The following is a 16832-nucleotide window of genomic DNA, read 5'->3' on the forward strand; positions in this document are numbered from 1 at the left end:
ATCTGTATGCAGGTCAAGAAGCAACAGTTAGAACCGGACATGGAAAAAGAGACGGGTTCCAAACTGGGAAAGGAGTACGTCAAGGCTGTATATTATCATCCTGCTTATTTAATTAATATGTAGAGCACATCATGTGAAATGCCAGGCTGGATGAAGCACAAGCTGGAATCAAGACTGCCAGGAGAAATATCAGTAACCTCAGATACGCAAATGACACTACCCTTATAGCAGAAAGGGAAGAGAAACAAAAAAGCCTCTTGATGAAAGTGAAAGAGAAGAGTGAAGAAGCTGGCTTAAAACTCAACATTCCAAAAATTAAGATCATGGCATCTGGTCCCATCTCTTCATGGCAAATAGATGGGGAAACAATGGAAACAGTGACAGGCTTTACTTAGGGGGGCTACAAAATCACTGCAGATGGTGACTGCAGCCATGAAATTAACTGCTCCTTGGAAGAAAAGCTATGACCAACCAAGACAGCATATTAAAAAGCAGAGACATTGCTTTGCCAAAAGAGGTCCCTCTAGTCAAAGCTATGGTTTTTCCAGTAGTCACGTATGAATGTGAGAGTTGGACTACAAAGAAAGCTGAATGCTGAAGAATTGATGTTTTGAACTGTGGTGCTGGAGAAGACATTTAAGAGTCCCTTTGACTGCAAGGAGATCAAAGCAGTCAATCGTAAAGGAAATCAGTCCTGAATATTCATTGGAAGGACTGATGCTGAAGCTGAAGCTCCAATACTTTGGCCACCTGATGCAAAGAACTGACTCATTGGAAAAGACCCTGATGCTGGGAAAGATTGAAGACAGGAGGAGAAGGGGATGACAGAGGATGAGGTGGTTGAATGGCATCATCGACTGGATGGACATGAGTTTGAGCAAGCTCTGGGAGTTGGTGATGGTCAGGGTGCTGCGGTCCATGGGGTCCCAAAGAGTCGGAGATGACTGAGAGACTGAACTAAACTGAAAGGGGAAACCAATTGAGAGATGGGTCTGCGTTTAAGGCAGGAGGGCTTTGAGTTTCACCCCTGGAGCTTTTCCTTTCTTCCTGCCGACTTCTGTCCCTGTTGTGGAGGGTGGTGGCAGCAGGGACAGGTGAAGACGTTGATGGAATCAGAGGAGGAGTCCAGGAAGAGCTGGGAAAAAGGAGGCCAAAAAGGCTGGGTGTGTCTTCCCTCAGAGGATGGCCGAATCTGACCTTGGAGCAACTGAAAGAGAATCTCTGGGAATAAAAAACAATATTCTGCAACCAGTTGGTCAGTGATTTATTGGTTTTTCTTTTCCCCAGAGCCTATTAGCCTACAAGACCTGGATCGATGCCAGATGGAGCCAACTGATCATAATGGCCTCACACACCCAGGATGTCAGTCCTCAGGTCAGATCCCGGCTCCATCAGTCTAACAGGGGAAGCTTAGAACTTGCAGCCAGGAGGCCTGAATTCAGTTCCTAGTTCTGATCTTAATAGCACTTTTTCCTTTATGTTTGTTCTGTTCTTTATCTTATTATTTTTATTGTATATTTTATTTTCAATTAGAGAATACTTGCATTACAGTGTTGTACTAGTTTCTGCCATGCAGCAGGGTGAATCAGCCATAAGTATACATGTATCTCCTCCCTCTGGAATTTCCCTCCACTTTCCCCATCCCACCCCTCCAGGTCATTCACCACCAGGTTGAGCTTCCTATGTTATACCAAAACTTCCCACTGGCTTTTATTTGACACATGGTAAAGGATATATTTCAATGCCACTCTCTCAACTCGTCCCACCCTCGCCTTCCCTCACAAGTCCATTCTCCACGTCTGCATCTATCCCTGCCCTGTAAATAGGTTCATCAGTACCATTTTTTCTAGATTCCATATAGATGTATTTATTATTATTATTCGGAGAAGGCAATGGCAACCCACTCCAGTACTCTTGCCTGGAAAATCCCATGGATGGAGGAGCCTGGTGGGCTGCAGTCCATGGGGTCGCTAGGAGTCGGACACGACTGAGTGAATTCATTTTCACTTTTCATTTTCATGCATTGGAGAAGGAAATGGCAACCAACTCCAGTATTCTTGCCTGGAGAATCCCAGGGACTGGGGAGCCTGGTGGGCTGCCATCTATGGGGTTGCACAGAGTCGGACACGACTGAAGTGACTTAGCAGCATTATTATTATTATTTTGAAGTTAGTTGAATTACAATATAACACATTCCTTCTTGAGGTCTCCATTTCTTCATCTATGAAATGAGAAAACTACTGTTTCTTTCCAGTCGTGATTGGGATAATTAAAAGCGTTAATATATTTGAGGTGGTCGCAGCTGAACCACACTAGTACTAATCATACTTTTGCTTTTTAATTATAACAGAGCACATGGACAATAAATTATTACCAATAAGCTTTTTCTGCCAGTTTCCTTATTGTGGCTTCTCCTGAGATGACTACTAGCAGATTTCTGCAAATCTAAGGTTCCCTTCACCCTTGTCACAGTCACATATGCATATATGTTCCTTCATGCCTGCAACATCTGTATAATTTCATATTAAAAGTTGTAACTGCTCTTTAAATATACACATCTGGATTGCATTTTGTTTCCCATGCTGTGAAGGGATAATGTGTAAGATTCTGGGGAAATGGAGGGTTTTCTCTCAGCCTTGAGGAGGCTCTAATAATCCCCCACCTCTCTCTCCCTCCAGCTCCCATTGTCTTGCAGGCTCAGCATAAAGGGCCAGGGGATAATGCAGTGGGACACCTGGGGCCAGTGTTCAGTGCCTGACCCTGGGGGGAACCTCCCCTGAACAGTTGTCACCCTCATGTGATGAAGCAGAGCTGAAGGGGGATGTCGGGGGAGGGGACAGGACAGGGCTTGGGGGCTTCTGATTAGGAGGAATATGGGAACGTCTGCTTCGAGGGCACCGTGACTGTTGGGGTGAGTGTCCTGAACTGAGAGGGTAAAGGAGCCCAGAACGTGGAGGCATCAATCAAGCAGCAGCATCTCCCTCCATCAGCTCAGACTGATTTCCACAGGGCAGACGGGAGGTGAGGCTTCTCCATCGGACCCGCAGTCATTCCTGACTTCTGGTCTGGGGGCACACAGGTGAGCAGTGCTCTCCTTGGTCAGGACAACCTTAGCCCCACCCAGGTAAAGCATCTGTGGCACGCGTGTTCTAAGGGGCACCTCCCACAGACCCGAGACAGGGGACAGGAGCACTTTCTGCAGCAGGACCTGACTGGAAGCAAGAGGGTGGTGAAGGGTTCTCCTAGGCAGGGCCTGTCCCCTCCCTGCCTGGTGCACACGATGCACGGTAAGGTAATGGGAATAGAGAACTCATTCCAAATCTGTTTACCCAAATGGATTGATATATTCCTTCATGGTTTTATTCAAGGTTAACCTCATTCATACAGTTGTACATGCATGTTTTGAGTATTCTTGCATTTTAGTAAACTCTCAGGTGTCATTTATTGCAGTCAGCTCTCATTAAGCATAAACTTTCATCCTCAGTCATTTTCTTGTGTGATAATTTAATCAAAGGCACAATTGTCTATAAATTAAGAAGTCAAACATCTGTGCTTGATTTCTCATGATACAGACTCTTATAATCCTGATTCTTCTTAATTTCTGCTTTCCCATTGGTGACCACTTTGAATGATTTTTAGCTGATTCTTTTGGCTTTTATTTCCAAATCTCTAAACCCGGTGCCTTGTTGGAACTGCTGCTTGATTTCTCTGTCACAGCCACTATGTGTCGCATCACACGGTGGCTGATACAATAGTTCATGGTCACGGCTTTCTCTCACTCTTCCCATCCCTTCAGTTCCCACTTCATTTATATATGGATCATGCTTAGTTCATTCAGCTTTTTCTTTTCCCTGACTACTACACTCGTCAACTAAAAAGATGCTCAACTTAAGACTTGTGAGTTAAGTTTTATTTGGGGCAAAATGAGGACCGCAGCCTGGGAGACAGCACCTCAGATAGCCCAGAGAAACAGCTCCGAAGAGGTAGGGAGGGAAGGTCAGTGTATATGATTTTGGTGAAAGGGGGAGTTCAGTGCAATCAAGTACTTATCTTCCAGAGGTTTTCTGCTAGTCACAAGGAGCTGATCTCACCATGAAAGGATTTAATGTTTTTCTACATATGAGGAAGTGAAGCGAACCAAAGGACTGGAAAAGGTCAGTTTCATTCCAATCCCTAAGAAGGACAATGCCAAAGAATGTTTAAACTACCGTACAATTGTACTCACTTCACATGCTAGCAAAATTCTCCAAGCTAGGCGTCAGCAGTATGTGAACTGAGAACTTCCAGATGTACAAGCTGGGTTTACAAAAGGCAGAGGAACCAGAGATCAAATTGCCAGCATTTGTTGGATCACAGAGAAAGCAAGGGAATCTAGAAAAACACCCACTTCTGCTTCATTGACTATGCTAAAGTCTTTGAAAGAGATGGGAATACCAGACCACCTTACTTGTCTCCTGAAAACCTGTATGCAGGTCAAGAAGCAACAGATAGAACCAGACACAGAACTACGGACTGGTTTAAAATTAGGAAGGAGTATAATAAGGCTGTACATTGTCACCCTGTTTATTAATTTATATGCAAGAAACATTAACCAAAACGCCAGGCTAGTTGAATCACAAGTTGGATTCAAGATTGCCAGGGAAAATATCAACAACCTCAGATAAGGAGATGATACCACTTTAATGCCAGAAAGTGAAGAAGAACTAAATAGCCTCCTGATGAGTGTGAAAGCGGAGAGTGAAAGAGCTGGCTTAAAACTCAACATTTAAAAAGCCAAGATCATGGCATCCAGTCCCATCACTTCAAGGCAAATAGAAGGGGAAAGAGTGGAAGCAGTGACAGATTTTATTTTCTTGAGTTCCAAAATCACTGCAGACAGACTGCAGTCATGAAATTAAAAGACACTTGCTCCTTGGAAGGGAAACTATGACCAACTTTGACAGTGTATTAAAAAGCAGAGATATTACTTTGCCAACAAAGATCCATATTGTCATAGCTACAGTTTTTCCAGTTAGTCGTGTACAAATGTGAGAGCTGGACCACTAAGAAACCTGAGGGCCAAAGAACTGATGCTTTCAAATTGTGGTTCTGGATAGGACTCTTGAGAGTCCCTTGGACAGCAAGGAGATCAAACCAGTCAATCCTAAAGGAAATCAACCCTGAATACTCATGGGAAGGACTGATGCTAAAGCTGAACTCCGATATGTTGGCCACCTGAAGAGAAGAGCAGACTCACTGGAAAAGACCCTGATGCTGGGAAAGATAGAACGCAAAAGGAGAAAGTGGGGACAGAGGATGAGATGCTTAGGTAGCATCACCAAGCCAATCGACATGACCTTGAGCAAACTCCGGGAAATAGCGTAGGACAGCGAAGCCTGGCACGCTGCAGTCCATAGGGTCACGAAGAGTCAGACACGACTTAGCGACTGAACAACAGGAACAGATATGAGATGCAGGAACTGAGATCACAAAATCAGTTCTTGAAAATAATCTCTCTAAAGACCCATTCCTCTAGCTTCCCTGGAGCACAAAGGGCCTCATTCTCCTCCCTGCACTTCCTCAGGGTGTGGCGAAGGTCAACAGCTGTAGCAGCCCAGGATTCAATCTCTGGAGAGGCAGAGGACAGACGCCCTCAGCAAGTGCCAATTTTAGCAGACACACTCATGTGTAAACTCTATTACCTCTCACTTTATGCACAACCTCTTGTTCTCCCTGAGTTAAAAATCGCCTTTGTGTTTGCTGATTATGTTCTATGAAGCTCTCATGAATTCAGCTCTAATGATTCCCCTGTTTGCATGACTGTTTCAAGAAGTAGGGATACTTTAGATATTCCATCAGTTTTTCCTTCTTTGGAAATGTCATCCTGGACCCTGCTGACGTGCTCCCACCTGGTCTGGATTCTTCTGCATCTGGAGCAGAGCCATCCTCCTAGGGTCTCCCTCCACCACCATCTGGGCAGCACTTTAAAGTGCTGCGGGTACTGCATAGCATAGGGAACTCTACCCAGCACTCTCTAATGGCATGTATGGGGAAAGAATCTAATAAAGGCTGAATATATTTAGAGCTGATTCACTGTATTGTACAGCAGAAAGTGACACAGCATTGTACATCAATTACACGCTAATGAAAACAAAACAAAACAAACAAGGAAGCAAGCAGATGTCTACCCTGCTGCTGCTAAGTCACTTCAGTCGTGTGCGCCTCTGTGTGACCCCATAGACGGCAGCCCACCAGGCTCCTCTGTCCACAGGATTCTCCAGGCAAGAACACTGGAGTGTGTTGCCATTTCCTTCTCCAGATCTCTACCCTGGATGGCATTTATTAGTCACTTGTTCTTTCAGCCAAACCCGAGTGCCTGCATTGTACCAGGTCAAGTTCCACTTCCAGTTCCAGATCTTTGCTCTAACAATTGAAATTTGATGTTCTTGTCTATCCCTCTCTCCTCCTCACATGATAAGGAGCATTTCCAGACTAGGAGCATTCCACACTGAAAGAGTCTTGGTAGGAGGCAGAGACCACCTTCCTCCATTAAAGAAAACCCACTGTCCCAGATATTCTTGCCAGAGCACACAGCCTGATGCTGAGGTCCCACCACTCAGGTGACCACATGCTAGACTCTACTCAGGATGTTGTGACACAGAGAAGCTGGAACTATGCAGGATGCACCTGACAAGGGTGTCGAGAGTGGCAGTCACACCACCTCCAGTTGTCAGGAGCCTCAGTGATAGCCGTCCTCAGCGCAGGGTCCACACCCAACACGAGGGGCTCACTGTGTGAGCAGTGACACTGTGCCCCAGCAGGGGCGAAACTGCCTTTGTGGGATCTGGCCTGGAGTGGACACTGTGGATCCTGTTTCTGTGGAGCCATATATATATAGTACTGTATGTCTAACTTAATTTGGATCCCACTGTTAGCTCCAAGAATGAGTGAGGAGAACTCAACCTGGAGAACAGTTTCAGAGAGCAAGGATTTCATTACGCTGAACTGTGAACCACTGCCTAAGTCTTCAGGGGGAATAAGAACTGCATTATTTCTCAACATCACACCTCATAATTTACAATATAGGTATTCTCTTTTCTTTCTGAAGGAAAAAAAAAAAGCGCTTTTAAATGTGGATTTAAGACCCCTCTCTGGCCACTTGATCTCATATACCCCAGGGCTTCCTAAATTGGCTGATCAGAATTGCTTGTGGGGCTTCTTACAAAATGCTCAGCCTCTCCCCAGAACCACCTTCTCAGAGTATTAAGACCAACGGATTGCTTCTTTAACAACCTCTGTGTATGAGGCTGATACACACCATGTGGGAATCCTGGTCTATGTTCGTTCTTGCTACTAAAAGGGTGATCTGAAGACCAGCAGCATCAGCTCCAACCTTATTACAAATGCAGATTCTCAGGCTCTACTTCCGATTGCCTAATCTAATGAGGGTCCAGGGGAGCACCAGCATCCCCACCCTGGACACCGCACTAATCCTACAGGCTCCTCCACTGCATCGCCCACCCTTCACCTCCTGATTCTGCTCAGCAGTTAGACTGACGCTTCTAGCGAGCAGTCACACCGGGTCATCTTCTATTCAAACCATCTTATGAGTCCACATCTTTCACAGACATCAGACACCTTCTAATATGCTGGAGCCCGACATGATCTGGCCAGAGACTGGATCTCATCACAGTTCCTCACTCCTCCAGCCACACCTGCCTCCTGGCTCTTCCTTGAACACACACACTTTCCTGCCCTCCTGCATTTGCACTGGAGGCTCATCTGCCTGGAGGGCACACCCCCAAGACATGCTTGTGAACATTCTTTCATGTCCTTCACATCTTTACTCAAATATCATCTCCTCCACGAGGCCCACACTGACCACCCTAGTGAGGCAGCCACATTCCCTGGACCCACACGCTTATACTCGGGGTCACCTTCCTCAGAGCACTTGCCAATCTCTAGGCAGACACTTCCCTCACTTATGAGGCTCACTCTGCCCCCCTCACCAGAACACACTGCACGAGGCCAACAAAGGGTGTCTGTTGTTAGTTCACTGAGGTTTCACAGATGCAAACATAGAGCATCATCTATCAGGCACACAACAAATACCAGATGAAGGAACGATCAGTGTGGATGCCTCTGTATTCCACCTCATTAATGTGGACTCAGGCCACTTGACTCTCGCGGCAGCTACAGCACAACATCCCCTCACACTGACATCAGTGCTGCCTGTGCTTCCCCACCAGAGCGCATCACCCTCCCTCCCACACCGACCAGTCTGTACTCTACACATAATGCTATTTTCTCTTCAGAAAAGATGATCCCAGGCGACAAGTCCCACATTCCAACCTGCTGTGACTATTAGGCAGTGCTTTATAAATTCAGGAGTTTGGACTGGAAGAGGTGACAGGCTTCAGAGAAGATAGAAATCCAGCAAGAATGAAGACTGGAAACTATCGGGTCCCTCCTCTATGATAACCCCAGAATCTGGTACCTTAAACAAAGATGCAGAAAGGATGCAAAGAAGAATCCAGGAAACAGCCTGAGAAGGCTGGCAAGAGCTGAGTGAGACGAGAGTTTCCCTCTTGGCGGCACTGAGGATCCTCTACGCAGGACTTTGGGGACAATGACTCCTGTCCCTGTCAGATGGGGGACACACATAGCAGAATAACAGAGCTCTAAATATGAGCAAAAAGCAACCATTATTCAGAAAAAGCCTAAATAAGCAAATTATAAACCCATATATACAAAAAAGCCCTGGGGGCAGGTCCTAGGCTGAGCCCAGGCTATATGGTGATGGAAGTCCTCAATGCCCACCATCCTAGAGACAGGACAAGGCACAGGTGACTTCTGAGTCCCTGTGAACACAGGTCTTGGTGGGACAAGGATGGACTGAAGGGATAAGGACAAAGGGGCTGAGAATATGACCCAGCCCAAGAGTGACTACACCAAAGCCCACAATGCACTAAGCACTGACTGGACACAGGCTCCGACCTGCCCAGCTCCTCAGAGTCTCCTCCTGTCTCTCCTGCAACAGACTGAGCACAGCAATCCAAACCATTCTGGAAGGTTCCAGGTACTTCTGTTCATTTTCTCTCTTAAACTGAAGGAATCTTCTACTTTACTTTCCCAGTAAACTCTCTTGGCAGGTATTAGAAAAAAGTAATTCAATATAGATTTTATTTGCAATAGGAAAATAAGACATCTTTACTCAGCACATGTGAAGCAAAGACTGCAATGGAGAGGGTTCAGCTCTGTCTCTGCTGGAACAGGAATGTGCCTGAGGGAAGAGAACGCAGGTTGGGTAAACCATCCCTGGGGGCTTCCCCAGTGGCTCAGAGGGTAAAGCGCCTGCAGGCAATGTGGGAAACCTGGATTCGACCCCTGGGTCAGAAAGTTCCCCTGGAGAAGGAAATGGCAACCCACTCCAGTATCCTTGCCTGGAAAATCCCATGGATGGAAGAGCCTGGTGGGCTACAGTCCATGGGGTCACAAAGAGTCGGACATGACTGAGCGAGCTCACTTCACTTCACGTTATGCTAATAGGAGCACAGGCACATTCAGATGCAGCTGCAGAAAGAGGGGTCCCAGGATCTGACGTCACAAAGTGGGACGAAGCATCACTCAGTCCCCACAAGGCAGCTGTCTCACACTGTGACAGAAAAGAATCAGGAACCAGTTCAGGTCAGTCATGTAAGGGCCGACATTCTCCACAGTCCCCCACATGCTTACATGTCCCACTCAGAGGCCCCCGCCACCCAGTGTGTCCCCTCTGCCCCAACTCCTCTCCCAATCTAGACGCCCCAGTGTCTCACCTTTAGGAACCGTGAGAGACACATCAGAGCCCTGGGCACTGTCACTGCCTGGGGGAGAACAAGACCAGGACGTGGTCAGAACCCACAGGAGAGAAACTAGAGAAGGAACTTTGAGGAGGGTGAGTCCCCCATGGCCTGTCTGCACCCTCACAAGGGTCTCAGAAATCACCACCTCTGTACTTACTTGCAGCCTAGGTGTAGATCCGTCCTTTTTCACCTGTTAGAAGAAAATATCACGTGGGGACCAGGGAGAAGACTGAGTCATGAGATCCTAGAGGAACCCCTAGTCCTGAACGACAAAGAACTTTTCAGAACTGTGACCAAAAATCCAGGACAGGCATGAAGCAAGAAGACGTGGAGGAACTGGACCAGCTGCCCTCCTGGAGGTCTGCCCTCAGCAGGGACATTTCCTCCTGACCTTCAAATGCTGAGAAACAGGCCCCCAGCTGGAATTATGAAGCTGAAAAATCTGTCTTTCATTTTCACATATACTTTACAAAAGGGTCAGTCTTAGCATCAGCTCAGATTCCACAAGTGTGTGGAGGGTACTTTTCAGTAACGAGGCAGGCAAACTTCCACCTGGGCCAGAAACCTGCCCAGTGAGACAAGAAAACTCAGATCCCTCCCTCCTTTCCCTACCTGAGCGCTTCTTCCTCCAGATCACAGCTCCAGCCACCACAGCCACCACGAGGAGATCCAGGCCAACAATGATGCCCATGGTGAGGAAGGGGGTCTGAGGAGGTTCTGTGGAAAAAAGGGAACGGGCCCAGACTTCAGGCTTCAGTCCTGACTTTGCTGAATGTGTCCAGAAGGGCTCCTGCTTTCTCTGAGAGGAAGCTCCATCCCAACCCCCTCCTTACCCCATCTCAGGGTGAGGGGCTCCTGAAGCCCCTCGTGCTGCACACGGCACGTGTATCTCTGCTCCTCTCCAGAAGGCACCACCAGGGCCGCCCACTTCTGGAAGGTTCCATCCCCTGAAGGCCTGGTCTCCACAAGCTCCATGTTCTGAGTCTGGTCCTCCCCGTCACGCTGCCAGGTCAGTGAGATCTCCTCAGGGTAGAAGCCCAGGGCCCAGCACCTCAAGGTGACCTCACGGTCAGAGATGGGGTGATGGGCCACATGTGTCTCTGGAGGGTCTGAGGAAGAAGAATCAGAAAACTCACAGTTTGCGTTACCTCCGTGGGCCACTGGAAGCAGTGTCAGGTGACCATCCTGAGAATAAGCAGGAGTGGGTTTGAAAAGAAGCAGCACAAACACCAGACATCTGCCTGGACCCCAGGGTCTGGGAACAGCTCCTAGTCCTTGGAAAGTTCTGGAGTCAGGGTGACAGCTAAGGCAGGAGGCTCCGTGTAAGAGGCAGAATACAGAGTAATGGTCCTGACGTGGGAGGAGGCTGAATGACTTAGAAAAGCTGGAGTCAGGGCTCCTAAGATGTTCTCAGGGTGAGAACAAGCCTTGAGAGACAAAGTCATGGTTCACAAGATAGTGGCCAGGGTCAAAGGGCAGCACTGACCACCTTTTTCAGGGATGGTTTACTGCTTCTTAGTCAAAGACACTGGATTCCTTAATTGTCCTTCAGAGAACTAAGATCATGGCATCCAGCCCCATCACTTCACAGCAAACAGACGGGGAAACAATGTAAACAGTGACAGACTTTATTTTCTTGGATTCCAAAATCACTGTGGACAGTGAATGCAGCCACAAAATTAAAAGACATTTGCTCCTTGGAAGAAAAGTTATGACAAATCTAGACGGCATATCAAAAAGCAGAGACATCACTTTGCCACAAAGGTTCATATTGTCAAAGCTGTGTTTTTTCTAGTAGACATGTATGGATGTGAGAGTTGTACCATAAAGAAGGCTGAGTGCTGAAGAATTGATGCTTTTGATCTGTGGTGTTGGAGAATACTCTTGAGAGTCCCTTGGACAGCAAGGAGTTCAAAGTAGTCAATTCTAAAGGAAATCAACCCTGAATATTCATTGGAAAGACTGAAGCTGAAACTCCAATACTTTGGCCACCTGATGTGAAGAGCCGACTTTTTGGAAAAGACCCTGAGGCTGGAAAAGATTGAAGGTAGGAGGAAAAGGGAATGACAGAGGATGAAATTGTTGGGTGGCATCACCAGACACAGTGGACATGAGTTTGAGCTTAGCTCCCGGAGTTGGTGATGGACAGGAAAGCCTGGCGTGCTGCAGTCTATGGGGTCGCAAAGAGTCGGACACGACTGAGCGACTAAATAACTAGTGGGGCCACTGGCGAGTCACCCTCTCGTACAGGATATGAAAACCTGGCCGCATTCCTCCCTCTCCAGACAGGAAGTTGCGGCGCTGTTCCCACAGGGACCCATTTTCCTCTCTTTGTGGGAAGCCAGCTTCAGCCTGAGGGGAGACCAGGGCGGCCCAGCGCCCCTCGTACCTGCGCGCTGCAGCGTGTCCTTCCCGGTCTCCAGGTATCTGCGGAGCCACTCCACGCACTTGCCCTCCAGGTAGATCCTCACACGCGCCGCATCACCTGCCGCCTCAGCATTGCGCTGGGTGACCTGAGCCGCCGTGTCCGCCGCGGTCCAGGAGCGCAGGTCCTCGTTCAGGGCGATGTACTCTCTGCCGTCGTAGGCGAACTGGTCATACCCGCGCAGGAGTCTCCCGTCAGGTCCCACGTCGCAGCCGTACATCTCCTGGAGGGTGTGAGACCCTGACCCGCCCCGACCACCCGCGGTGATTAAAGCCGAACTGAAAATGAAACCGCGTCAAGTCCCCGCGAGCTCCTCCCGGGTCGGGGATCGGGCGGGTCCCGCAGTGCCGGGGTGACCCTCGGACCCGCAGACTCGGGCGACCCCGCCGGTCCCTGGGGATGGGGGCGAGACCCGGACCCGGGCCCGCGTCGCTCACCGGCCTCGCTCTGGTTGTAGTAGCCGCGCAGGGTGTTCAGGTTCGCTCGGAAAGTCAGTGCGGCGTCCTTAGTTCCCTGCGTCTCCTGATCCCAATACTCCGGCCCCTCCTGCTCCACCCACCGCGCCCGCGGCTCCATCCTCGGATCCCGGGCATCGCTGTCGAACCGCACGAACTGCGTGTCGTCCACGTAGCCGACGGCGATGAAGCGGGGCTCCCCGCGGCCGGGCCGGGACACGGCGGTGAAGAAATATCTCAGGGAGTGGGAGCCTGGGGGCGGGGAGGGGTGAGACCCGGGTAGAGGTGACCGGGCAGGGAGCGGGGGAGGGGGAAAGGAGCTCGTGAGACGAAACGGTCAGAGAAGGACCAGGCCTTGGGGGGCGGGAAGCAAGGGAGGGACAGGACGGGATCTGGCGGAGGGGGCGGGTCTGGTCGGGGGCGGCGGGGTCCTTCCCTGGGGGTCCTGCCCCTGCGACCCTCGGGCGGTCCCCTCGCCCCTCTCCGCAGAGGCCATTCCCTCCCGACAACGCACTTACCTGCCTGGGTCTCAGTGAGGACCAGCGCACCCAGCAGCAGCAGGAGGTTTCTGGGCCCCACGCCCCGCATCCCGGGGGTCTGGGAAGAAGAGAGTCCGGGGGTGCTCAGAGACTTTGTAACCCGGAACCGCGGGGACGACTACAGGCAACTAGGGCCCGACACAGCTGGTGAGAGGGAAAGTGAAAGAAAGGCAAGACGGAAATCCCCATGATGGAGCGTCCCCGTCCCAGACACCGCCCTTGACCCTGAGACCCTGAGACCCTCGCCCTCTGGGGGACCTGGGACTTTGCCTTGATCCCTCCCCTCCTACACTGAGAGCTCCTTGTCACACTGTCTGCCTGAGTCCAATAGACATTTTCCATGGTAGAAATAATAAAGTTTGAATTCTTTAATTAATTTGTTTAGAATATTAATAACCCATGCATTTAATATGGAAAACAAGTTATTTCCCAAAACAAACATAGTAGTGAGAACAGTGAATTGTTTTTTAAACAAATGCTTCATTTTATTTCATGGTGGACAGATGCCTGTATAGGCTGCAGAAAAAAGGGGTGACTGCCTCGGGCTGTGGGCAGGGACTAGTGGCCTCCGTAGTTCTGTATGAGCTCCAGAACTGCTTGAATAATCATCAGGGAGCCGGTGGACACAATGATGATGAGGACGGTAATCAGAAGGAGGCCCGGGACCAGGGCACAGATGGAGGCGTAGCTCTGGGCCCCAATATGTCACCAACCATCTTCTGGTCCCTAGACTCCACAGAGTAGGCGAATGCCACGAAGCCCAGGCAGCACCAGTTCATGAAGATGGTGTTGAACAGGGACCAGACGATGTGGTCGGGCACAGAGGTCTGGCTGTGGATGTTGATCACCGTGGTCGTCACAGGGGCCTGGCTCTGGGGACCCCCAGCACGGCCACCTCATGCTCCTCCTTGAGCATCTCATAGGCTGGGGGCACCGCACCGTGTGCCCCAGTGAATAAGGGCTGGGATGTGCAGTTCATGGTGGGGACAGAGCAACTGCGGTCCAGATGCCAGCACACACTCAGGGGTTCTTTCTTTACTCAGGAGTTTCAATTTCTCTGAATTTCCATTTCCTGGCTTTTGGGCAACAGTGAAGCTTCTTCAGTTCAGCTCACTTCAGTCGCTCAGTAGTGTCTGACTCTTTGCGACCCCATGGACTGCAGCGCTCCAGGATTCCCTGTCCATCACCAACTCCTGGATTTTGCTCAAACTCATGTCCATCCAGTCAGTGATGCCCTCCAACCATCTCATCCTCTGTCGTCCCCTTCTCCTTCTGCCTTCAATCTTTCCCAGCATCAGGGTCTTTCCCAAAGAGTCAGTTCTTCTCATCAGGTGGCCAAAGTATCAGAGTTTCAGTTTCAGCAACAGTCCTTCCAATGACTATTAAGGGCTGATTTATTTTAGGATTGACTGGTTTTATCTCCTTACTGTCAAAGGGACTCTCAAGAGTCTTCTCCACCACAGTTCAAAAGCATCAATTCTTCGGCTTGCTTTTTTTATAGTCCAGCTCTCACATCCATACATGACTACTGGAAAAACCATAGCTTTGACTATATGGACCTTTACCAACAAAGTAATGTCTCTGCTTTTTAATATGCTGTCTACATTTTTTACATTTTTGAAATTCCCTTTCTTGCCATCTCATTAGAAGACCAGTGGATTTTCATGTTTGCTTCTACATTGAATCTGTTATTTTGATTGAAATGTATGAAAGTAAAAAGGCCCACACATATGTTGGAGAAAGAAATGGCAATACACTTCAGTATCCTTGCCTGGAGAATCCCATGTTCAGAGAAGCCTAGCAGGTTATGTCCATGAGGTCGCAAGAGTCGGACATGACCTAACGACTACACCACCACCACCACACATATGTAGGAGTAGTATTTTTAATAGCCTTTTCATGTAATTATGTAAGTTCATCTTTGATACAAATCTAAAACTACAGAATTGGTAGGTTCTTAAAGGTTATTTTCAAAGTGGACCTGAAATTCTATCACTGACTGTTTATTGCTCTGTTACATCAAAATCCCTAAGGCTTTTTTCCATACTGAATCTCTTATACTAATCTAAGATTTTTTGTAAGTAATACATTGTTTCGCTAAATTACATAAATCTTCCGGTGTCATTCACTCTTTCAAGTGAAGACTGTATTCCACACAAGAGAGCGTAGTTCAGCTCATACAGATTATTTTCCTTGAGTCACAGTACCTTGGAATGTAGCAGAAGCTCTTAATGTATACTTCCCATGTCATCATAGAAGATACTTTGGTTTTTTGAGAAAAAGAACTATATTAGCATTTTGAGATGTGACCATAAAGTTGATTCTCCTTGAGGAAACAGCTCGTTTTTGCAATAAGAAATGCAACATAATAATATTTGTGCAAGATGCATGTTAAGATTAGAACACCATCTTCTGAATTTCATCTAAGCATGAAAAGTTTGACAGACCACTATTCACTCTTTTTTAAAATTACTCTAGCACAAGTGAATAATAGCAGATTTTAGAATTATCATAGCATTCTATATCGCATTATAACATGACATGCTTTACTTCTGTTCTCTTGCAATGTATCAGGTCTTATAGAGCATCATCAGAGAAAGTGTGACATTCACCAAGCATGCTCACTTCAAAGGAAGCACATACCTATTTTATGCCATCAGGTTTACCATTCATTGTTCAAGAAAGTTCAGTTCAGTTCAGTTCAGTCGCTCAGTCGTGTCCGACTCTTTGTGACCCCATGAATCGCAGCACGCCAGGCCTCCCTGTCCATCACCATCTCCCGGAGTTCACTCAGACTCACGTCCATCGAGTCAGTGATGCCATCCAGCCATCTCATCCTCCGTCATCCCCTTCTCCTCCTGCCCCCAATCCTTCCCAGCATCAGAGTCTTTTCCAATGAGTCAACTCTTCACATGAGGTGGCCAAAGTACTGGAGTTTCAGCTTCAGAATCATTCCTTCGTCAATTAAAGCCCATATTTAAGCTTTAGCTCCACAGGAATACAGTGTATGCTGTTGTTGGCAGAGAACAAACCAGGTAACTCAAATCATCACCTCCTGTCTCTCTCACAATTATTACAATCATTGCTCATTATTCTCACTCCGATGTTTCTTAGAATATACAGGATTTTAGCCAAGTTCCCCCAGGAAGGCAGACTTTGTGGTCTGGGGACAGGAGACGGTATGGACCTTGGCTCTGCTCAGCAGATCTCCCCCTTTGCCTGACTCCACTTTGATCTACTGCCCACCTTCACGTGGTCTCCTAGGGTGTCAGGGATATTTCCATTGTCTTCTGAGCAGACCACTTGGTACCCAAAGATTCATATCACAAAGCAGGCGCAACATGATTGAAAAACATCTCTAGTACATTACATAGACTGTCAAAAGCTGTTTTACACAAATAGCTGTTTATAGATGGCTAGAGAGACAGGACAGAGATGGACATGATGAGGGACTGGACACGTAATTTTACATGTCTGTGTGTCACAGAGACAGCTTATGTCAGGGGCACACCTTATATTTGTTACCTGTGGTGGACTTTCAATAGCTTCCAAGAGAGATTAAAGAAGAAAAGCAAATTGATGTACCTTA

At 48.1% G+C, this 16832-nt stretch overlaps 1 protein-coding gene and 1 pseudogene across 1 annotated transcript; both read right to left on the reverse strand.

Moving 5' to 3' along the window:
* Positions 1-9072: 9072 nt before the first annotated feature.
* LOC128055281 (BOLA class I histocompatibility antigen, alpha chain BL3-7-like) lies at positions 9073-13382 on the reverse strand. The gene is given in 8 exon segments (XM_052647766.1): positions 9073-9634; positions 9798-9845; positions 9982-10014; positions 10437-10541; positions 10658-10933; positions 12214-12489; positions 12687-12956; positions 13223-13382. Coding segments are annotated over 8 exon segments (1083 nt in total). The 5' UTR covers positions 13293-13382; the 3' UTR covers positions 9073-9629.
* Positions 13383-13801: 419 nt separating this feature from the next.
* Positions 13802-14222, reverse strand: LOC128056671 (interferon-induced transmembrane protein 1-like; annotated as a pseudogene).
* Between the last annotated feature and the right edge of the window lie 2610 nt (positions 14223-16832).

The sequence above is a fragment of the Budorcas taxicolor genome, chromosome 11 (assembly GCF_023091745.1).
Source record: "Budorcas taxicolor isolate Tak-1 chromosome 11, Takin1.1, whole genome shotgun sequence".
NCBI classification, from domain to species: Eukaryota; Metazoa; Chordata; class Mammalia; order Artiodactyla; family Bovidae; genus Budorcas; species Budorcas taxicolor.